Source organism: Drosophila ananassae, chromosome XR (genome assembly GCF_017639315.1).
Source record: "Drosophila ananassae strain 14024-0371.13 chromosome XR, ASM1763931v2, whole genome shotgun sequence".
NCBI lineage: Eukaryota > Metazoa > Arthropoda > Insecta > Diptera > Drosophilidae > Drosophila > Drosophila ananassae.
The window spans coordinates 21,095,473-21,119,411 of NC_057932.1; the positions used below are offsets into that span (position 1 = coordinate 21,095,473).

General features: G+C 46.4%; 2 protein-coding genes across 11 annotated transcripts; one reads left to right on the forward strand and one right to left on the reverse strand.

Moving 5' to 3' along the window:
* Positions 1 to 136: 136 nt before the first annotated feature.
* Positions 137 to 23,579, reverse strand: LOC6501973 (diacylglycerol lipase-alpha). Of its 10 annotated transcripts, none has more exons than XM_014904202.3 (14): positions 23,025 to 23,579; positions 9,879 to 9,973; positions 9,667 to 9,773; positions 9,498 to 9,602; positions 9,341 to 9,442; positions 9,110 to 9,287; positions 8,590 to 9,009; positions 7,206 to 7,730; positions 7,004 to 7,145; positions 6,833 to 6,937; positions 6,631 to 6,758; positions 5,604 to 5,627; positions 4,709 to 4,841; positions 137 to 2,318 (listed from the first exon to the last, which is right to left on the reverse strand). In XM_014904202.3, exons 1-14 carry the CDS (start codon positions 23,025 to 23,027, stop codon positions 408 to 410), a joined length of 3,978 nt encoding a protein of 1,325 aa, XP_014759688.1. In that variant the 5' UTR covers positions 23,028 to 23,579; the 3' UTR covers positions 137 to 407. The 10 variants fall into 10 exon arrangements, with proteins under 10 accessions (XP_014759688.1, XP_014759684.1, XP_014759691.1 ...); XM_014904198.3 differs by lacking the exon at positions 23,025 to 23,579 and adding an exon at positions 12,290 to 12,333; XM_032452330.2 differs by lacking the exon at positions 137 to 2,318 and adding an exon at positions 3,090 to 3,257 and having other exon boundaries at positions 23,025 to 23,577.
* Positions 12,934 to 14,647, forward strand: LOC6501854 (galactose mutarotase). Its single transcript, XM_001966758.4, has one exon. The coding sequence runs from the start codon at positions 13,396 to 13,398 to the stop codon at positions 14,560 to 14,562; it is 1,167 nt and encodes a 388-aa protein (XP_001966794.1). The 5' UTR covers positions 12,934 to 13,395; the 3' UTR covers positions 14,563 to 14,647.
* Positions 23,580 to 23,939: the final 360 nt, after the last annotated feature.

Genomic DNA, 23,939 nt, shown 5'->3' on the forward strand with positions numbered 1-23,939 from the left:
AAGGGCGCAATATTTGAAATAAAAACTATTCCATATCCAAGACAAATATCTGATTTAAAATATATAGGCCCAACTCTTTCGTTTTCAAACTCTTCGGGTTCGCTTCTTTTTATTCAGAAGAAAATTCAGAACAATGTCCATTTTTTAAAACGTTTTATTAAAATTTGTCATCGCTTTGGGAGTCTGCTGCACAAAAAAATATATATTGCATTTATTTAATAATAATCGCCAGTGTTAACGCTAAATGTTTCTGTTTCCCTAGGTAATCGGTATGCAAAATGTTAGTTTGTTAGTCAATCGACAATTATCGACTGGTTTGGGGGGTTATCGCTTTGCTATCGTTTGTTATCGCCGTGCTATCGCCTCTTCACAATCCAGGCAAGGTACTGCTTACAATTTACAACTATTTAAACATTACTTTCGTTATTGGCGGCCGTCTGCTTGGCCACCGAGCCGGCTGCCACTCGGGTTCGGGTGAATTTGCTAATGGACGTGGGAGATGCCGTAGCAGCAGCAGCAGCGGCGGCGGCGCCGGCGGCAGCATCCAAATGAAGACTATTCCCGGCCGGATAGACACATCCTTTGCGACGACGTCCCGCCGGCGAGCCAGAGTTCCTATCACCGATTTGTACTAGGCTGGGCATGTCCTCGCTGCGGGTGAAAACGAACTCCTCGGACGAGAGCCGCTTCCTCACCCGTCCGCCGACCACATCCGGTCGCTTCCCGTTGCTCATCGGCGATGGAGAGGCGGGCGCCACCAAGGCCGGAGTCTCCAGGCCAGAGCCACCGCCCAGAACCGGAAAATGCGACTCCAGTACCCCCGGACGCATCAGTATCTCTTCGAGATGGGGTCCGCCATTCTGGCGTGCTGGCGTGACGACCTGCTCTAGCGAGGAATTGGCACTGTAGAAGCTTGTGTCCGTGGAACCCAAGCCCAGTCCGAGACTGGCGCCCGTTCCAACCGCGAGATCACTGCACTGACCGTGCTGGGAGCGAGTGCAGCATCCGCTCTGGGCATCCCGGCCACACGGACAGTGCGGGCACAGTCGCAGGCAATGGTCATCGGCTAGGATGTCGCTATCGCTGAAGGTTAACTTCTTGACAGGCTGAGCCTCCCTGGACACATCCTGCTCCCCTTCCAACGGATCCGCCGACTTGGAGGTCTGCGGCAACTGGGGCAGCCTCTGCAGACTGTGCGCCGAGGCTGACTCGAAGCTTTCGTCACTGGAGTCCAGACTGTGGTCCGGATAGATGCGCGGAAAGGTGACAAAGACGCGGCCCATTCGCTTGTACTGGTCCAGATTTCTGCTGTCCTCGGCACATCCTGCCAGGTTTTCCGTGAACTTGGGAGCCCGCCGCATCACCTTGGGCGTGTGCAGCTGCGACTCGAAGATGTCTTCGAGAGGTACCTTATGGGGCCCAACTGCCACTCCCATGTGGTGCAGGTACCGCTCAATACTGTTGGCCAGGCTAATGGGCACGCTGGTGCGCGATGAGACACTGGAGATCTCCGAGAGCGTTTCCGGGCTGGCCAATGGCGCCAGTCCGTACCAGTCGTCGTGAAGCAGGTCTACACCGGCACCTGTTCCTGCGTCCGAAGCCCTACGCAGAGCCTGCCGTTGGGCGAGGGGCAGAGTGCGAGGTTTCTTTTCCGAGTGCTGGCGCTCGAGGAGTACCCTTTCGCCCGACTGCCATCCGACCAGGGACCTCTCTTCCAACTGGCGGCCGAGCAGGACCGGGGGAGGGGTTGGGGCCATGTCGAAAGCCACCGCTTTGAGCCGGGGCACTGGTACGTCCTCCGTTTCAGGCTCGTGATTAGCAATCACTGTGCCCGTCGTCTCTGAGCTCATGAGGGATGGACTCTGCCGCAGAGCCACGGTGGCCAGGCTGTCGTCCAGAGCGCTTGATATGTCATAGGGGGTAAGGCTGCGGCCCAGAATGCTGCCCGCCAGGGAGGAGGCCTTACTGCCACGAGGTGGCATTGGTTGCAGGGGCATCGTACCAGTTCCACAACCAGATCCGTTCGTGAAGGATGTTTCCAGGCAGAGCTTGTGCTGGGCACTCGGCGTCAGTGGCAGGCAGTTGCTCAGGTTCGTGTAGGAACTTTGCGAGGGCCGTTTGCAGTGTGTCCGGCCATGATTCGTTTCCGTTTCAACTTCCGTTTCCGTTCCGGAGTTCGGTCTCACTGGATCCGAGTCGCCATTAGTGCTGCTATGAGCCAGCTCCTGGTGATCCGTTTCGGGACCCTCGTTCGATGCAGTGGAGAATGCATTGGATGTCTGGCGCTGGGGTTTGCGTGGCCCACTCGTTGTTACAACCTAGAGGAGAAGTGTCATGGATTAAATAATACCCTGTATTTTGGATCCAGCTTAGACGTAGTTTAGAGTCCTACTGTGTCTTTTAGTCGATTAATTGATCGATTGCTAGATAAATTTAGATCTTCTTCTGCGATAACTGCTTGACTGATGATTAATTTATCGAAATAATCGATTATTTATCCAGCAATCGAACCGATCAATCATGCTTTATACAGCTTATACAGTTACATTCAAATGCAGAAAGAGACGAATAGACGAATGTTGCGAGCGAGAGAGATTGAGAAAGCGAGCAAGTATGCAAGTATGCAAGTATGTATGTACAGTGGACAGTCGGACAGTGGGCTAGAGTGAAAGAGACAGATGCATATGCAGATAGCGTGTGACTAAGTACAGTTGAGTCAAAGGGTGAGTGAGTGGTACAGTTGCGCATATGGATTAAGAGTTCGATTTGGTGAGGAGTGGGTGTTTTTCTGGTTTTGGGTGGATCTGTGATCAGTGGGAGCTTACGGGTGCGAGACACAATATCGATATTCGTTGTACATACACAGCGAGTTCAATTACATTTAGAGATTATACAAAAATTAACGGGTTGTTTTTATTTTATTTGTTTGAGGTTAGGTTGAGAGCGGGAGAGAAAATATACATAGAGAGAGATAGAGAGAGAGAGAGAGAGAGACTTGTAATTCGGTTGACATAAGAAATTTTGTTTGGTTTTAGAGAGAGAGCAAAATGGAAAGTTGCTTTAGATCACTTGTTTAATGATTTAATTTGAGATTGACTGTTATTTTATTCTAATATAGAAGTAGAAGTAGGCGGGCAGCTGTACCTGGTATCAGTATTTTGTGTTGTCGTAGTTGTTGTAGTTGTAGTTACTGTCGTGTTATCATTACGTCTACGAGAGGTACATGCCTTTACGGTTCGATCTCTACAAGACACGACCTGTGCACATCATCGGGTAAGAACGATCGTATTTATCGTATTTGTATCGAAAATCGTTAAGTTTCGAAATCGAAAAGAAGCAGAACAAGAAGCGTTATTAAGTTCATCAAATTGTACACAAAGTTCGACTTAATTAGGTTTTGGGACTTTGGGGATAGACGGAGGTCCTTTTAGCTAGGATCCTTTTAGCCACTACTCTCTCACTGGCGTCTAAGCACCCAACCTCCCCCCAGCTAAGCCATTACATAAGCTTCACAACAACAACCATTCCCATGCAGCAGATGTTTCGTGTTCGTGTCGGTGGTTTGTGATTGGTGGCTTGTGGTTGGTGGTTAGTGGTTAGTGGGCTTGGAGTGTAAAATTCGAAATCAATAAACTTACCAAACCAAATCCGCATAAAGAACTCAAATCAAATGATCATTTTTCAACAAATTCAAACCAGATACTAGCGGTGAGTATTCCAAGTGCGTCCAAGATCCACAAACAGCTACTGAAACCTTGAAATTCTAGCAGAGCATGGGGAACTTACATGGGGAACTGCACAGATACCCACTCGACGCCTAGGTGTCGGAAATAATAAAAAGCATAATTCAAAATAAAAATTGGTGTATATTGATCGTAAAAATAAAGAAATCAATCCAGTTGAAATCCGGCCAGGGCCTCGACTCAAAGTCGAGATATTTCGCGGAGAGCATTGTGACACAGAGATTGGGAAACGAAATGCAATTACATTTGTTCAGCTTACTCGTTAATGGACAGACACGGGGAGTACTTAAGTGAATTACAAACAAAATTACAAACAATTTAAATATACAACTTAGGCGTAATTGTAAAGATTCAAGTCCGTTGTCAAGGCCTTAAATACAAAATAGTGGACTGGATCTGGATCTGGACCTTAAGGTTTGCAAGTGCTGGCTAAGTATCGGTTCAGTATCTGAGGACATTAAATCAAAATATCTTAAGCGACAATAAATTAATACAAAAAAAAGATGTAAATGTAACATTACTCAAAACTATAAACAATAAGCGATAACTCTTAGACTAGATACAATAAGATATTTGGGCATTTATGCTTGTCATGACTGAGGGAGTGTGGTTTTGTGTTCAAGTGGCTTTCTTTCAGGTGTTTTTAGTTTTTAGTTTTTAGTTTTCAAGTTTCAAGTAGTTTTTTGTTTCTTCCTTCCCAATGAACAGAGTCTGGACTAGTGGGCAAGGTAGAGACACAAGGACTAACTATATCGGTGCTGCGTACTCTATATAGATACGTTGCTCTAGGGACTATAGTTAGACTATATATATATACGATTCTAGGACAACGACGACGACCACGGGTGGTGTACTAGGAGGGTGATGTTCATTCCCATTCCACTCCAGTCCAAGTAGTCAGATCAACTGGCCGTGGAGTAGCTGTGCTCCGAGGAGCTGGGCCCGTCCTCGAACTCTGAAATTACCTTTTTGAGAGCGGCCAGGACCTTGTCGGGCATGTGATCCTGCAGCATTACCGGCGAAATCAGCACCTCGTCAAAGTCCGTGGAGTCTGCCCAGATGGCCTGGTAGACGGGCTCCCGATTCTTCAGGACATTTCTGCAAAAATACACAAAACAGCATTTAGAATCTGTTTCTATCTAAAGGTTTTCGAAATGAAATACAAACTACTTTCTATGGGGATATATTACACAGAGTTCTGCTAATCGATTTTTTACCACAAAAAGCTATATATATATATTTAATATCGTAGAAATCTGCTTGAGATTCCTACCAGTATGATTTTTACTGAAAGTTTTGGATCGAAATTCATGCTGGGTCTTCTAATTCTCTAAGAATCTAAAAAGGAACTGATAAGGACACAACTCGTGTGAGTGTGAGCAGGGGGGGCAGAGAACGAGAGAATGAGAGGGGGAGACACAAAGACAGAGATAGATTCTAAGAAAGGGATGGAATGAGACATGCAACAATTAACATGCAAAAATTATACAAGAACTCTATGAGATAGTATCTTAAAACAGAAATTTAATAGATTCTTCTTTCGAACACACAACAAACCAAACAAGCTAATCAAAAACACAGAGAAAGTGTGCGAAAGAAAGAGAGAGAGCGCGAGCAAGAGCAGGATAGACATAGAAACAAAGAAAGAGACAGAGAGACGGAGAGGGAGAGAGAGAGAGAGAGAGATAAACAAAGATAGAGATAGATGTTCAGTTACTGCAGCGCTGCTCTCAAGCTCTTCATCTTTCAATCTGTTGGATGCGATTTGTATCTGAATCTGAACTCTGTGCTGTAGCTGTGTGGGTGTAGGTGTATATGTGGACGTATGGGTGTGTGATGTGTGTGGGTGTGTGTGCCTACCTCCAACCACTGTCGTATTTTTGCCTGAAAGAATATTTTTGAGAATTATTTTCGTTTCTATTACGTTTGGGAGGGCTTTTTGGAGGGCTCGGGGGTTCAAAAACACAAATTTTCAACAAAAACACGTTCAGCAACACAAATCTTGAACAAAACAATACGAAAAACAAACCAAAACTTTAACAAGTGAGAGTAGTCGAGATATAGCCGACTATGTGATGCGCTGTCTTCGGATTTCAAATAAGTTCTTAGGCTGGACTTTCCTCTCCTAGGCCTGGACTTGCCCTAAAGATGGTTATATTTATGAGAAAATGTTGTGGAGAAATAAATTCAGAGTTTCGAGTTAATGGGACTACACTCTAATGGTCCCAGTAACTGAGACATCACGTTTCGTACGAGTAGTTACATAAATCTCACGGGCATGCCAGTCTTTGGACAGAAATTAGAGGTTTCGGTGGCGGAGCGCGAAGGGCCCGACCTCAATACTCGTGGAGTTCAGTGCCCCCCAGGTGCCAACCAGATCATGCACCGAGAAAAGTACTTAGTTTCAGGCAAGAGAGTATAGTGGTCTGAGAGCTAGTATCGAATGGGAGTGAATGGAGCTTGGTGGGTGATGTGACAGGCCCCAGTATCAATAGTCTAGCGAATGAGTAGGACTCCTGAACACCTGGCATATGAATACTCAATTTATGACCCATTTCTCGTACTGGGGCGCTGGGGTGAAGCTCAAGTCTAAGCAACTGACGTCATGGCGGTGAGTCAGTTGCGGATCAGTCCGGCATTCTCGCGACTCTCACTGGAGGCAGCTGGCAGCTGATAAGCCCCTCAATTAGCACGGACCTTGGTCAGAGACGCGGATCTGTGATCTTTGGCGAACTCGGATCTCAATTCGAACCAAACAAAACGACAACAAATAAATCACACGGGCTTTGGGGTCGAGGCGGAATCAAATGCGGATACGGATTCGGATTAACGCATTTAATTCTAAATTTGGAATCTTCTTTTCGTTTCTGGCCAATCGTCAACTCACTCTTCAGCCTTGGGATGGTGCCGCACTATGTGGATGATGCGGCCGGGCGGATACAAGGGCTGGTGCAACGTCAGAGCAATCGAGCTATCCGTCGGATGGGCGCTGGTCGACCGGGCAGTGCCACGTTCCTGGGGAAGAGTTCAGAGATACAATGTTATTGGAATGGCCAGCCAGTGGAATGGGAGATTTCAGTGGGAAGTACCTCCTGATACTGGTTTATGTGCGTGTCCTGGCCGGACATGTTCACCACGGAGGTGGGCTCCGGTCCACAGCCACAACAAATTACTGAGCAGGAGATTGTTTTCCACTAAAATGGGGCAAGAGAATGTAAATTTTAATAGTACTATCGGGGTGTCAGAGAAAGGACATCTACCTTGGGATCCACACTCCGCTGAATGGCATTTATCAGGTCGGCTCGCAGGGCTTCCATCTGGTTCAGGCCGATCCTGGGCACAACGTCCTTGCCCAGAACCACCGAGGTGATGAACGACTTGGAGTACTCCACGGCGGGCATACTGCAATTCGAAACAACAAACTACAGATCGGAAAACCAACAAGGAAGAGACCAAGCCCACCTGAGGAGTCCTCCAGGAGGAGAGTAGCTGAAGCACTGCAGAGTGGGATAGTCGGGTTTCAAGAGAATCGCCAGTATCGCCGCGGTTCCGGCGCCCAAGGAATGACCCACCAGCACCAGGTCGAAGGAGTGCGTCTGGCGATCGGGATTCCTCTGGAGCGCCTTCTCAATTATGTTGTCCTCCTGCAGCTTGTTCTTGATGTAGATCGCCGCCTGCACCATTCCCTTGTGGCCGAGCCAGTCGTCCCGCGGCGGCTGCAGCGGCAGCACCTCGCCCTCCGCATTCAGGTCCGTGAGTATGTCCTTCATGCTCAGGGTGCCCCGTATGCTGATCACTATCGCCCGGTGGGTGTAGTCGACGGCCACAAAGAAGGGCGTCTCGCCCACGTCCACGTGGTAGGTGGCGTACACGATGTCGATGTCGCCCATTTGGAGGGTTTTCTTCAGGGCGGCGTAGTTGCAGAGGCAGCAGTTGTCCTGGATCACTTCCGCGTCGTCGCCGCTGCCACAGAAGCAGCCAAAGCATCTGGGGGATAGGAAGATACATCATTCAATCTCATATCCAAATAAGTCATGATAACTTTTGATTATACGACTCCTGCCGCCCTCAAAAAGGTTGGCCCGGAAATGTACTTGTTCCCCTGCTCGTTAAAAAGTTTCAGTTAATAAAACTGAACTGAGAGAGCGTCCTGCCAGAGTCCTGCCACTCCCCGAAGCCTTGAAAATGCATTGCAAAATAAACTCACAAATTAACACGAAAAACGCCCCTCAAGGCTTCCCGATTCACAGCAAATGCGTAAACATTTCCCATCATAATGGCTTGTAGTTTTTTTTAATTAAAGCTCAAATTTGCTTTTGTTTATTCGTGTAGCACATGACACACCTACGCCCTGGCTGCGGGGCTTTCCGCCCATATTTGTGTTTGCAATTTTCACATTTTCAGGGAAATAGCTGACTGAAAACTGCACCGCCGCTGCATGGCAACTTTTTCCCCTTTTCATCAGATCAGAGAGTGGGTTTTTGCGGGAATTCCACGGAATTACAATTTTAATGGAGAGCACAACAAAATAAATCATTTCCTATGGCTTACAAATAAAATGTCCGATTTATTGAATTAAATTTGAGGCTTTGACGCAAACACAATACTAAAAGCTTTCAATTACTGGCCCGAGGAATGGTAATATAATTGTTGCAGCAAAAAACTCCATCAGATATAATATGTTTGTGTAAAGTGCTTTGATTTTGTCCGATTGATGTTGGCAGTACATTGGGTAATTGGGTTATTAAGAGCCCAAATTGATGGTTATTGGAGAGCTCTGGCTGCCTGCTTAGTTTGTAGCAACTATTTTGGCCAAGAACTGAACATTAAATAAATTACAACTCACTTCAGTTCCGGCAAGAGGTGCCACATCTTGGTCCGGTTTATGATGACGTACATGGGCCAGCCGTAGGCGCCCTGGGCGAAGTACATGTAGTGGATGACCGTCTGAAAGAAGTCGTAGTTTTTGGCATCGTTGAGTGCTAGGAACTGGGTACGCTCCGTGATGGGCACGCCGCTGAGGAACTCGTAGGTGCCGTTCTTCCTTTGCCTGACAATGGCCTCCCTCTCGAGGCGTTGGAACTTCCGGAGCAGGACCAGTCCGGCCACCACGTCCGACGGCACCACGTCCAGCTCCCGGAAGAAGTCGCTCAGCAGTCGGGCGATGTCCGTGAAGGAGTTCCGGTTCCGCTCCGAGGAGCCCATGCAGCAGAACAACAGGCGACAGCGATGGTCCCAGCTGTCCTGGTAGGCCCTCATCACCTTTCTGGACGTGGGAAGGTTGGAAAAAGGGGTTTGAATTAGTTATGGACTGTCTATCCCATACTGTCTATGTGTAATAAACAAAATATGTGACATTCACTTGCCTTTGCCGCCAATTTCGATTCATGGAGTTGCTTCTTTTGTAGTTGAATCTCGACTCCGTTTCCCGCATAGATCGCTGGTACTTCTTCATCTTCACCCACGAACGGCCTGCGGCGTCGAAGGTGCACCAGATGGTGATCAGGGTGATGACCACCAGGACCCAGTTGCAGATGATAATGGCTGTAAATCAAAGAATAATGACTACAAATCTAATCTATGTGAGCAGAACCTACCTATGTAGACCTTCTTGGGATCATCGATGGGGGAGGTGGAATAGTAATGTCCCAGCCAAACGGAGCCCACTATCAGCCAGGCAATGTCGAAGAGAATTACCACTGAAATCGAAATAGTTAGTAATTAAACTAGTTCAAGTAAATGCCAACCACTTACAGCTCTTGAGATATATCCAGATATTGATGGAGGTTCTCGCCTCGGCATCTAGAATACTTCCTCGCATCGAGATCACACATATCCCTATTTCTACGCATATTGAAACTGCAATTCAGACGTTATATGTTCAGATAGACAGATTTAATACTGTTCATTGAGTAATACTTACAAAAAAGTATCAACAAGTAGCCTATTAGGTGATAGAACAATAGTTTTACGCTTAAAATTCGTGTATTATACTCAAAGATAACCAACGAAACGCTAACGATCACAAAACTGTCACAACAAGCCGAGTATATTGAGTGGAATCGAAAGAACAGGAAGAAATGTATTTATTGTAGAGGTTTCTTCTAGGATCCAGGCTCTTTGGGGGGTGCTTACCATATAAAGTGTATAGTCAGGAGAAATGCACCTGGCACCACGAGATCATCAGAGCCCACAGACCAGCGGCGTCTGAAGACCACAAGTCCAGGCATCTGAAAGTTTGAATGGAAACTGGGATTAGTATTAAGTGGAGGATGATGTAAGGGAGTGCGTATGAGTAATAAATTCTTAAAATATATAAGTAGAACAGAAGACTCCTTGTAACCGAATCCCTGTCTATTGAATCATTGGAAGAACAAAGAAATTAGAGAGAAATTAATTGGAATTAATTTGAAAGCGCGGGCTGGCTGCTTTGGGCGACTTGTAAGCTGTTACTCGGATTATAATCCCCGACGGTGAATCAAGGCAGCCCTAGCAGTGTGTTTGTTTCAGTTTTTGTTCTATTCGATGGAATGGAATGCCGGCTGGGTGGCTGGTGGACAGGGGGTACAGTCATGCTTGCATGCAAATATGCCGCCAACCAGGCGAACGAAACGACTTGGGACAGCTTAAGGTCCCGGAACCGTCGCACTCCCAGCCCCCATAGCCCCGACAGCTCTCGTCACCCACACCGCCAATGTAAAGCAAAGCCAGATGGAACTACAGTCGAAAAAATATATTTAAACAAGATTTTAGTCCAGATATTGAAACTAGTAGGAATCGCCGTCAATCTCAATTACTATCCCCTTGTAAGATAGTTTATTTCACAGTGTAGGAACTTGTTTGGGGGCCCATGGGGAGGAGGCAAGTAATCATGTTCTCCCCTCCCTCGGACTCGACCGCCATAATCAGTGGCTCGACATTGCACCGGGGTCCGATAAGGCGGCTCCAACACGGAAATCGTACAAGGGAATGCATATATAGTTGCAGTGGCAACTACCATTTTTGCATATCCGGATCTTGGATCTTGGAGCTTGGAGCTTGGAGGGATTAGGCCCCAGACTGGAAATGCTAATGAAGCCAGGGCCATCGATAGTCAATATGGAATCGAGAAGTAGTCTGATCTCTTGCCAAATCACCATTCCAAGAGATATTTTCCCAGCCAGCTTCCCGGAGGTAATTGGCAGTATTTATAGAAGATACACTTTCCCCCGGAGGCCTCGGGGCGGCGAAAACAAACTTTACGAGCTCCGACAATATAAACATAAACAAGTCGGGCCATAAACGTGCCGATTGACTTTTGCAATGGAACTCAATATCTGCCCACTAATCGCCTTGAAAAGTGGAAAATGTGCCGGAAAACAGACTGGCGACGCACAGACTGGTAATTGGCCAGAAAACTATCATGGTTATTTGGCGCATTTTCATAATTATTATGAGCGGAATTAATAGCCGACGAATTACAAAATAAACAAACCATCAGATACATTGGAATGGAGGTACATACCTATGGTTTCAGAGACTAGTTTTTCGAAAAGTAGACCGAGTTGGGGGAAAAACAACAAACATGGCACGACGGATTTTGAAATTTTTTGAAGACACTGACACTTTTTGGCTATTTGGTTCTAGTAGGCCTTAAAAGCTGGCAGGGGAAACTAGAACACTCTGCCCATTAAACTGGGTGACAAGCAACTCAAAGTCGTCTCGAAACGAGCGACGATTACTTCATTAAAGCTTAGATAAACTTTCAATTTGAGGGAAATGGTATCTCTCGGTTTGCGCGGCCAGGTCGAGGCCGGGTTTTGCAAACTGAAACTTAATTACAGGAGCTGCTTCCTTTAATTAAAAGCAAACAACTTCAGTACATCTGATACTCTGACCTTTTGGGGAGCCATTTGTTTGTTTGTTTGTTTGTTGCCATTATTTTCCTGCCCAGGCTGGTCAGATTTTTGAAAGCTTACTCCTTGGGTTCTCCCAGCTCCCTGCTCCCAGCTCCCAGGAGTTCTATAATTTCAAGGTCAACAGTGTCCTTATCGGCAAGGATACATATTTACCTTGTCCAATCAAAATAGCAAAGGTGAGAAACGACGACCAGCTCCCAACACCCAACACCCGACACTGACACGGACACTGACACTTTCAACGGAAGCTCTCCGAGTAAGACAAAGGCCGACATTGAACTTTCGGCCAACAATGGCCAACAATGGCCAAAATGGTTAAATGGACAAATGCCGATGACGAGCCATGATTTTGCATTTATTTGCACACCATTTTGCTATTCATCAGACAGTCGACCAATGAGCCGTGCCATGGGAGCCGAGGACTCTGCAGAACCAACAATGGCCACAATGGAAACGTCCTGGACGGGCGGCGAAGCCTGGGGCAACTTCGGGAAAGCCATTAAAACCAACTGCAGGTATTGGCCATTAGCCCCCAGCTCATGCACGGGCTCTTCCTCTGTGCACTCGACGAAAAACCTGTGTGGCTCGCCTCTAATGGCTGGATAATTAATGGCCATTTTTTAATAAAACGAGACTCCAGAGACTCACCTTGATCTTGGGAGCTCGACTTCAAGTTGTGAACTGAATAGAGAGTTGGGAATGGAACGAATGAAATAAGATTTGCGACATATTTTAATGCATTTCCATATTCATAAACTGACTTATATCACAAGTTAGTGGGGAATACTGGCAAGTACTTGTAATAATACATATATCAACTACTGATGAGAATCATTTATTCAAAACAACTTATCCCTTTTTTTACGTAAAGTTTCAAACTCAAGAACTTATGGAACCATGCCCCATATTGATGGACCCTCTGGACATGGATCCAATATGCAAAATAGGTATCCAAGTGCAGTCCAAGTGTAGAAAAGCCACGCAGCTGTCGAAGAAGCCGCAGTGGGGCAAGGGCAGAGTAATTGATGGCAATTACTCCCTTGTTCCGTCCCTGTCGCATATCGCAGCGTATTCAATTATTCAGTTATTGCCATTATAAATGACGATAATTCCTGTCACGGTTATTGGCAAAATAATGATCCCGCCGGCCGCTCATTTCGCTTCATTTCGTTGATTAGCTTCAGTTGTGGCTCGGGTTCGGGTCTGGATCGCCCCATAAATCACACACCTGGAACTTTTTATTCAATTCTTTTAGTGTTTCCACTGCCCGATAAGATAAGTCACTGCAGCCAGCTCCTGCCTGCCACACAGTTTCCATATCTCTGCGATGTTCAAACAGGTGACACATGCACTCGATTCCACAATCTCCTGGCGGTAGATACCATCTGGGCAATAACAAAGAATCTCTGGTAAACAGCCTTGATGGCGGCAATTAACAACTGGATTTGTGATAAGCCGTCAGAAGCAATTCAGTTCGGTGCTGGATTAATTATTTACCCGACTTTCGGGCCAAAATCAATTATCTGAGTGATGGAGGGAGACTGGTACGAGGGAGTTGGTTCGATGAGCTCCTAGCTTAAAGGATTTCCGAGCCCTTCTCGGCGCTTCTCACGAAAGTTAGCTCTGGACTAGGCCCCGGACTACTCCCCCTTTCGTTCTCCCATCAAACTTTTTATTCGGACTGACTACCCCACAGGCATCCAAATTTCTCTCTTCTGAACAAATTCCAAATTCCAAAATACAATTCTCTGGTCATGGTCAAGGTTGTGGAGGACATCTTTGGGATCGCGGTGAATCCTTTCAACAAGCAGGCCCAGGTGATTCGGCGCTATACGATAACGAACACCAATCGGCTCTCGGTGTCCATAATCCAACTGGGCGCCACCGTTCACAGCATCAGTGTGCCAGATGCGTACCACCAGACGGCCGACGTGGTCCTGGGATTCGACGATGTGGCGGGCTACAGCAAGTACCGCGACTACAAGTTCGGCTGCTGTGTGGGCCGGGTCTGCGACGTGGTCAACAACGGGGAGTTCATCATGGACGAGCGGCGGGTGATTGTCTCGAAGAACCTGGACGAGAAGCACCAAATCGATGGCGGCTACGTGGGCTTCGACAAGGTCATCTGGGACCTGCACATGAAGCGGCCCGACGGGGTGACACTGCGGCATGTGTCGATGGATGGCCACGAGGGCTTTCCGGGCAACCTGGCCGTCATGATTCACTTCACCATCGACGACGACAACAGGTTCTTCATCCGCATCGAGGCCACCACCGACCAGACCACGGCGGTGAACATCTCCAACCACATCTACTTCAACCTGGCGGGCCAGAACACGGGGCTCGATGGGATCTTCGGCCACCGGATAACCATTGAATCGGACGAAACGATGGAGACCCTGGAGGGGCAGATCCTAACCACGGGCCAGTTCAAGGACGTGACCGACTCCGTCTACGACATCCGGCTGCCCGTCTTCATGGGGGACAGAGTGCGGCAGTTCGAGAAGAGCTTCATTCCCGGCTACGACGTGTGCTACGCCATCGACAAGGAGTTCGATGCGAATATAACGCGGTATGTCGGCCGGTTCCTTCATCCCGAGTCCGGCCGGTTCATGGAGATCTTCAGCAACCAGCCCAGCATACGCTTCGCCACGGCCAACAACTTTCCGCAGGAGCTGCACGGCGAGGAGCCGATCCTGGGGAAGCGGTGCACTCGCTACTGGCAGCACGCCGGCTTCAGCCTGCAGCCGCAGAACTATCCGGATGCCGTGAACCAGCCGGACTTTCCGCGCATCTTCATCAACCCGGGGGAGAACTACTTCCACGAGACCATCTACCACTTTGGCGTGCAGGAGTCGTGGAAGTGCTGCGCCGATCCCGACGAACTGGAGCAGATGGGCGAGGAGTCCATCAAGACCTGAGTGCCATCCTGTTTACTGCCGGTTGGCTGTGCTGTTCCCCGTTTCGGTATGTAATTAGTGAATAAAGTATAGCGAAAACAGGGAAGGGACGGGCAATTAGCGACCAGGAAGCCTGCATGAGAAGCGCGTAGAGGGGCCCTCGTGGGTGAAAATTCCGCTCGCGGGGCATCTGGCACGTCTCAGATCGATTGGGCATGTAACCCGATGGTCTGATGGTCTGATGGTCTGTGTACCCCAGATTGTTGACTGTTTGCTTCTGGCCATACTAAATTTAGCCCTGCCCGTTGCGAATCCGTTTACTTAAAGTCTATTAAAAGCAAAACCGGGCGTACGGGAAAATCGATCTATATTTAGATGGACCACGGCGATGGAAAGGCCTCTCTCCACTGGCAACTGTTTGGATTATGGGACCATTTTCCGCATATTTCGCAATTGGATTTCGGCTGCGGCTTTTGTCGCTGCAATTTTGAATAAATTATATTCGCATTTTCGCCCATTTAGTGGATGAGGTGGCTGAAAGGTAGGTGGGCAGCGCCACACACTCACTCACTTACTCACCCACTCACCCACTCGCCACTCACCACTCACCCACGGAAACTGCAGTTGCCCCCAGGGGTTAATTGCACTGGCCTTTGCCCTCCACCATCCCAGCACCTTCCTCCACCTCCACCTCCACCTCCTCGTCGTCGTCATCGTTTATGAATAACTTTATAAACCTGGGCCTGTGCCGCACACTCTGATTGCGGTTTCCACTTCCTTTCCGCCTTATTATATAGCTTCAGGATTCGTGACGTGCTCCCCTCCAAGCAATTAAAAAAAGCAGGCCCCGAAAAAATTCCACCGCTTAGCCCCACAAAGGCTCTGCACTCGGAGAAAAAGCTGCCAAAATGTAACAATTGCTTCTGAAACTGAGTCAGTCCTGGGAAGATGGTATAGACGGACACTAGCTGGATTTTTTGAGAAGCGCAGAGGAGGCACCTAAACGAAACTGTTCCTCCTAATTTTAATGAGATTCCTATTACGTTTTTTTGAATGAGAGGAATGAAGGGTGACGACCAGGTCGAGGGTGGGTCGGGTCGGATAGATGGTAGATGGTGGCTGGAAGCGAGCCTGCGCTTTGGGAAAGGTAAACACACGGAACATTTGGTGGCAGAGGGGCCCATTTGGTGGCCGGGGAGCCAACGCTTTTCGCCAACGACCCGCTAATGCTTTGTGGCCCAGCCCCTGGCTATGGGCTCGGTTTCCTTCTCGGTTAGTTTCTGGCCCGGCATTATGCGACACGCTCACTCTATTTAGCCTCCAGTGGTTTAGTGGGCCGGAATTTTAAATTATAATTGTGGGCCCAGGTTTACTTTAAGATTTATTCATCTCGCTGCTTAAAGGCAGCCGATTACAGCAAGTTACAGCAGTTTCATTTAAAAGGAGGAATATGCTAATGAAAAGTCAACTGTAGGGCGGGGGAATGCATAATGCTGTTTGTCCAGCTTCCAGCTAATTTAAAACTTAAAGGGGGGTTTTATCCGCTAACTGGAAATAGACTGCACTGGACAACTCTTCAACTCCCCGTGCGATCCGGTAAATTAATTAGTTTTGCTCGTTTTTGCGCCAACCTTTGATTTTTGAATCTTTAATCCGCTAATGGGAATTCTAATTACAGGAATCTGGTTATAAGCGCGACCTTCCGCTTACGCAACACGGATGGCTGGACAATTTGCTGAAATGTTCACTCGACATCCACGCATCAGTACGCATTTGTTCGGCTGTGTCCGGGGATTTAAGTTCTGTTATTTATTTTTACACGGAATTTGGAATTTGGATCAACAATGGGTTTTTGGGAAGCGCAGAGAGGGTCTTGATTCTCCTCAGGGTTCTATACTGGGCTTAGGAAAGCACTTTGAGAAGCGCAGAGAAGGGCTCGAGTGCTAGTCCCTCATCGGGCTAGCACCTAGAATCTAGATGGAATTAATTAGCAACAAAACTGATAGGCGTTTGACCCAAATTGCCCAGCCAAGGCCGAGCCGTCCGCTGTTGGCCATCGCGTCAATAAAGCACATCGGCCGTGTGGCTGATTGGCAGCCCATCAAAATCACCATCCCCGGCCTGGGAGGCCTTTGTGCTATTTGTTGCAATGGGATCAGTTTCGCACAAAGCCGAGAACCGAGAACTGAGAACCAAGAACCGAGAAGCAAGAGCCCCCCCAACAAAGTTGGCTCCCAGTGCACATCCACACAATTCACATAGTATATGTAGGAGCATATCCTTTGTCTGCGTGGAAAGGAAGAGGGCGGAGGCCGCGTCATAAAAACAATGTCATCCAAAGTAGGAGAAGGCAGCGTGTCGGACGGAAATCAACTAAAAGGCCAATGCCAAAGCGAGATGGGAAATCAGCGAAAGTTGCGGCAGGAACCAAACAAAAACAAAAGCAAAAACAAAGGCCAGAACCCAGCCCCAGAACCAGAACTAAAAGAAAGTTTTATGGCCATGATGACGAACCCGTTTAACGGCGATAGAGGCGATGATGGGGACGTGAATGGGGATGAGCTGGAGCCAGGAGCCAGGCCAAGACATTCAAGAGGCACACACATATTGAATATAGCACTGCATATGTCAAGGCTATGCCTTTCGATCCATCGGAGTTGGCTAATTTCGGGATTCAAACTGGAAACTCTTAGGAACATTTTTTGAGAAGCGCGGAGAAGGGCTCTAGAGAGTCTAGATACTCTTTTATCTCCTAGATACTCTTTTTTTATCCTCTGAATGGGCTCCTTTCCCACTGTATTTTTAATGGATTTGTTTTAGAGAGTCTCAGTAGCCACAAATTAAATAAAATAAAGCACTATAGCCTTAAGACACTTTGTGGCAAGTGCTGAGCCTTCTCCGCACCACCGCCTTTGTTTTGTTCACACCTAGTACTGTCACACTGTAAGTGACATTCCATGTTTGTTTTATTTCCAAAATATATCAATTTTCTTTGTGAAACAACCTGGAAACAACCGAACTGCTCGGTTTAGTTGGCGACTCTCCTAGCTTGCTGTTTTTGGGCCAACAAGGCCGAAAGCAGACCAGGAATGTTGCTCGTTTGACATTTTTAACCAATTTGCTGTGTGTGTGTGTGTGTGTGAGTGTGCGCTTACCCACACTAGACCAAATACCGCAAACACACACACCAGCACACATACACACAAAGGATAATTTCGTCCTGCTGGGAATCCTGCGTCCCCCGCTTCGGCGCTCCATCCCATTGTTTCTGTTGCGAGAGCTTTACATTGCTTTGCATTTTTAATTTCTTTTGCCCGCCTTTTATATCGCATTTTGGCATTTATTATATCCGATGGAATGTGGCAGAGCCTGGAAGCTCTGGATGAGGATTTCGGGGCCAAAAAGCTGGCGAGGAGGAAAGTACAAGCGGGAGGCATTCGAGGAATGCCTGCTTTGGATTCTTTTCCCAAAAAAGGGTTGTCTTTAAAAGGCCACTCAGTTGGGACCGAGAGTTTAAAATAGAATCAATTATATTTTTATTTTTAAGCTTTAAGGTTTAAACTAAGCAGAAATCTTAAGAATATCCATAAATATCTTTGGAATGCACTTTCTTCAACATATCCTTCTTTCGCCGGATTACCGGCTACAACAACAAAAACAACAACAAAAACAAAGCTTCTTAAAGCGTTTGAGGAAGCCTTTCGCAAGTTTTGTTTTTGTTTTTGTTTTTGTTTTCGCCCCTCTCCATTGTTATTGTAACTGTTGTCAGCCAGTACGGAGAGAGCGGAGATTACGAGAGCGAGAGACAGTGGGGTTGGGAGAGAGAGGCGTAACTGTAAAAGGGAAAAGGAAGTATGAGGGACGACGTGTTGAGTACCGCAATTTCTGTCTCTCTGTCTCCATCTCAATCTCCATCTCCCCTCCCCCTTTCCGCCTTTCTCTTTTCGCCGCTTCTGCGACGGTATTTACCCGCAGGCTGTGCAAAGAAAGAAAAGTAAAGAAAGTCCCAAAACCGGAAGAACGTCAGAAGCATTTCGAGAGCCTGCAAAAATATGCAATTGTTTGTGCCAAACAATTTGCCAAATAGGACAGGACAAGCCGTCAAACAAACAAGCGTCTCACAGAAACCAGAAAGGAGGAAAGTTTTCTTGGGAAACAAAGAGTCTGTAAGGAGGCCAGAGTAGCTCCTATTCCTCAAATCCCAAATACTTCTACCCAAAGTTGGAATAACTTCCAACACAAATTGGCCTTTAAAGTCAAGGCGTTTTAACATAAAAATCATATATTTCAGGTATACTTCTTAAGGTTATTTTCAGTGTAACCTAGAGCAAGAGAGCCTGGAGGCAAGAAGTAAGAAGAAGGCGGTTTGCCAAAAGACGGTGGTGAGTTTTTCAAAATTCACCCACCACACCCTCCCTCGAAGCCCCCACACACTCACACACTCGCACGCAGCACACACCTCTTCTGGCTCCATTCCGCAACAACCCTCCTAGAGTCGCCCGGACAGGGGCGTCGACAGTTGGGCTCAAAGGGGGATAACTTTTGAGTATTAACTGTTTCACATTAAATAATTAAAAACATTTAAATTTACAGATAACTGTAAAACACTTCAATAAAAGAGAGTTCTTGTCATTGCCCCCAAAACCGACATCCCCCCTTGACACGCCTCTGGGCGGCTAGAGGAGCATAGAGAATACGCGTGGAATGACAGACAATAACAACAGCAACAACAACGATTTTCATTCCAACACAAACAAAATCCGCTAAAACTCGCCGATGGCCATAGCCGCCGGGGGGGCTGAGGGGCTAAGGGGCTGAAGGGGATGGATGGGTGGTGGGAGTAGGGTGGGTGTGGCAAGGTGGCACAAGTGTCGCTTACGCTTATGGCGACAGCCTGGTAGCTTTGACATTTGCATGTGTATTATGCGTGACTCTCTGTGCTCCCAGAGTGTGTGTGTGTCCTGGAGAGTTTCTGCCAACAGACACACACACACTTGGCACACACTCAGCCACACACACCAGCATCACAGATGTGAAGAAAATCCTTCGAAGTTGGCAAACAGAAAGCAGGCTACAAAAATTCATCGACATCTCGCCAAGTTGGTGCTTTTTTTGGGCCGACAGCTCGATGGAACAAAGGACGTGATACGGACAGATGGTCAGAAGGATAAGTGACAGGACGCTTTAAAAGGAGGACCTCCTTCGAGCAGATCATTCACAGACTTTCCTCGCTTATATCACTCGCTTATTCCATAGTTCATATACATTTTATGGACAGTGCCGGGACAGGCCCGGAGCCGGGTATGCGAAGGTGAAACAACACACGTTGCCCTCGCCACAGGCATCCACCACTGGCACACACCCAGACACACACATGTCCTGCGACCTGAGCTCGAGTCCTGAGCTCACAGGGCTGCTGCTACTGCTGTCGTCCCCAAAAATAACTAACCCCCGAAGCGCCGCAGCCGCAGCCGCTTTCGCATCCGTAGTCGCTGTCGCTGCTGCCGTAACCGTAGCCGTAGTCCTACCCGGAGCCGGTGCCACGGAAGTTTTTTGATGGGGGAGGTCGAAGGCGTGGACTCCGGCGGGGGGGGCAGGGGAGGGGAGGGTGATAGGAAAGTGGAATGCCTGGACATGGAAGGACAACCACTATATACCGGCTTATTCTGTGTCCTGTCTGCCTTCCTTTGGCCTAGGCCATCCCCCAAGCTCCTGCTCCTGCTGTCCTCTCCCTCTCGTTCCTCTCCCTCCCCCTCCCCCTTCCACTTCCAATTTTCATTTTCCTTTTCCCGATGATGCCAAAATGCCACCACCCAGGAATGGCCACCCACCTTTTGGCCCACAGGGAGAGAAATATAATAATAATATGATTTTTTTTTTTAGAACCAATTAAATATATGTTTGTACTCTATTTTCCCAAAAACTAGGCTTGATTAGATGGCAATTAAAATTTAAAATATAATATTTTGTAGTCCATATTTTTTCAAAGTGTACTTTTGAGGCAATGCTTTCGACTGAAACCGAATACAGTGGCCGGCAGGCAGCAAGCGCCATCAGCGAATTTTCTGTCTATTTTTATCGCTTTTTGTTTAATTTTTTTAATTTAGCCCCCCCCCCCCCCCCCATTGCCCCCTGCCGTATTTGTTTTTCTTCAATTTTTTTCCAGCTTTCTGCCATCTCACTCTGGTGGCCGTTAATTTTCATTTCAATTTGCAAAATCATTTACACTTGCAGCAGTTCGAAGCGATTGGGGATGAAGGAAGGCTTTTTAGGGCCGGAAAGAATTCTAATCAGAAGGAAGCGGCAAAAAATGGGAGGTCCTGGGGGTGGCTCGGCGTCAACATCCTTTCAGATGGGCTTAAAGCTTATGCTTTTAATGCGGGGATGACACTTGCCTATCACTTAAACGGATGAATGGCCAAAAAGCAGTTTAAAGTTTAAACTAATTTTTACTAAAAAACTCAAAAAATTGTCTCAAAATGATGAGCCAAATCAGCCACCACTTTCGTACTAACATTTTTGGGCTTTTGGGCCCAAATAATCCACCACTTTCTGCCACGAAATTAGTTATCCAATAATCGGTGGCTTTGGTCGGGATTTTGGGCAAGTGGGATTTGGATTCTGAATCATTTTTGGCCTTATTCTGAATTATCTGAATTTTCCGGCTGCCGTCAAACTTTGCACTACATTTCGAGTTTTTGTCTCTCGTTTTGTGTGGTTTATTGTGCTGAGTCCACATTTTGGCAAAATCACAAACCAAACAGTGAAATCATCTACAGAAAGTAAATATATGCTTGAATGTGTGTATCTTTGGCTGTGGCTGGGACTCAGACGACTGTTTGAGAATGAAGGAAAGGTACAGTCTGCCCTCCGTACATTAGAACCCAAACTTGGGGTCAATAAGATTTAAGATTTAAATCCCAGAAGTTCATATAATTCATTTTTATTAAACTTAACCCATAAGTTTATACAAATATATATCTCTTACAGAATAGATACTGTATCTTTTTCTGTTTATTTGGAAAATGGAAAAAATTTGCAAAAAAAAAACAACAACAAATGTCATACCGCTATTTGTTGTTGCCAGCGCAACGCTGGCTGCAGTCGGGCGTCGCTGCTGACGCCGCTGCCGGCTGCGCCGTTGACTGCGCTGCCACTGCTGCTGGCTGCGGTCGAAAAAGTTGGCAACTTTTGATGGTGGTTTTTGGTTTTCGGTTTAATTTATTTATTTTTTCCTCTGCGGATTTTTCTCTTTCTTGGTTAGCGTTTTTCACTGATTTTCCAGCTTCTGCTGCTCTGGCGGCTGCTGTCTATTTTTTATGGTTTTTTATTTTCTGGCCACTTCTTTGGAACGAATTTCGAAAAAAAAAAAAAGCGTTTCACGCTTGGCTTCATTAGCATTACTATTGTGGTTGTGGTTGTTGTTGTTTCTGTTTTCTCTCAACACTTTCTAATGAGTTCAAGATACGGAAAACGGAGAAAGAGAGGGCGCCAGAAGAAATTCATTTCCCCAGAATCCCCAGTATTTATTTTCAATCGCATATTTGGCTTTTTTTCTTTTGGTAATTTAGGAGGAGCTACTTGGTAGTCTGGCCCACTTAACACTAGTTCCCAATAGTGCAGCTTGATTAACTTGTACGCCCATTGCCGCACTGGTGCGGGTGTCATTTAATCTCGTTTATATCAACGCCATCACCATCGTAGCCGACGTCGTGTGACATTATTTGAGGAGTTTCGCAGCAGTCTGCTAGGGGCGGGCTCGGTTGCATTTAACGAGCCTGAACTTTCAACCCGCACAGTGGCTGAAATCGCCCAATAATGAGTGAAAACAATTTTGAAAATAATCACTTCCCAGCCATTAGTCAAGAGTCAAAAGTTCAAAAAGCGATAACGGCAATTTTCAATTTAGTCATGACTAATCGATCGTGTTTATCAGTTTCTTATCTCTAATAAAAAACAATCACAAAAAACATCAAAACAATAATGGTTTTTGTATTTTAGTTGTTTATACAAAGTAAAGTAACATTTGCGAACATTATTTTAAACTGAAAATAGATGACTTACTATCTCTCCTTAATATTAATTAATTTTTTTAAAACTAAAAATTTTTTAAAACTTAATTTATATAAAACTGACAAATGCTTACGACTATTATTTTAAAATTAAACAGATACATTTTAATGAAATAATGCTCTTCCGCAACCACTGTGCCACCTGCAACCTGCACTGCTTCAGCTAACGGTATAAGACATGGCTCGAGCACCGACGGCCTTGCAGACTAATTACCGGTTACCGGTAATGCGGTCGCAGCGCAGTCGGCGCCGCAGCCTTAATCGCGCCCCATCGGATTATGTTGATGAGATGATTCCGCTGTGCGCTTTTATTTGTCTTTAATTCAGGTGTTTGCAGATCGATAAGTGGAAAGCGCTAACTGTAGCTGTAACCTCTTTCTCCATTTATTTTCTAGTTTTAGTTTCATTTACCATTCACTGTGCTGATTTATCCGCCGATTGCTATTTATACACGAACATCTATCTGGAACCACCACCGAGGAACACAAAAACAAAAATACCGGAGAGCACTACAAAAATTCGTTAATGTCCATCAGCATCCAAAGAGATTCTGCTGGCTGCGCTGCCTTAGCGGTTTCTGCCACTGCCACTGCCACTGCCGTCGTCGCAGTCGGCGTCGCCATGGCTGGCGCTTCTTTTGATTTCTTCAATTGTTTTTGTTGCTTTTTATGGATTTACACACGTTTACGTTTGTTTACGTTCTTCTGCTGCCGCCGCCGTCTGATTTTATTTCTTTTATTATTGGCGTCAGTTACTAGAACGCGATTTTTTTGCAATTTCTTTTATTGATTTACGTCGATTTTGTATCAATGCATCGTGCACTGTTTCGAGTTTGTCGTGATTTACGATTTTTCTGTTATATTTCTCTGACAAGACGCGCTCGCAGCGTCTCGGCAAGCGAAGAAAAAGAAAGCGCTGCTGCGCCCGTTCTGTCCGACAGCTTTCGCGCAAAAAAAAGGGCTCTTGAAATTTACCAAAGCGTCAAAATATCGATACCCTTTTATAAAAATGTACCTAACTATCGCTTGCCTATCGAAAATACGATACTTCAGACGATAGTTGGCAACGCGACACGGCTTCTCTCTTGAGATTAGAATCCACACTCATTTTCCGAGTAGGAAATTGGATTTGATTTCAAATAAACAGCTCTAGGACAAAGATATAATCAACAACAATGCATTCTTACTCAGAAAGTTTAAAATTCGATGCCATTATTTGAAATTAGTGTAGCCAAAATGACCCGGCCGAACTAAACACGTATCTCGGTAAATCGATAACAGATACATTTCACAGTGCGCGAAATGAAGATAATTTAAAATGTAAAAA

Excerpts from the sequence above, each read along its gene's own strand:
- LOC6501854 (XM_001966758.4), top strand. The coding sequence starts at position 13,396 with ATGGTCAAGGTTGTGGAGGACATCTTTGGGATCGCGGTGAATCCTTTC.
- LOC6501973 (XM_014904202.3), bottom strand. Across the intron at positions 9,603-9,666 it reads CTACTTGTTGATACTTTTTT|TTTCAATATGCGTAGAAATA; the intron begins GTAAGTATTACT and ends TCTGAATTGCAG. Across the intron at positions 7,731-8,589 it reads CACCTCTTGCCGGAACTGAA|ATGCTTTGGCTGCTTCTGTG; the intron begins GTGAGTTGTAAT and ends CCTATCCCCCAG.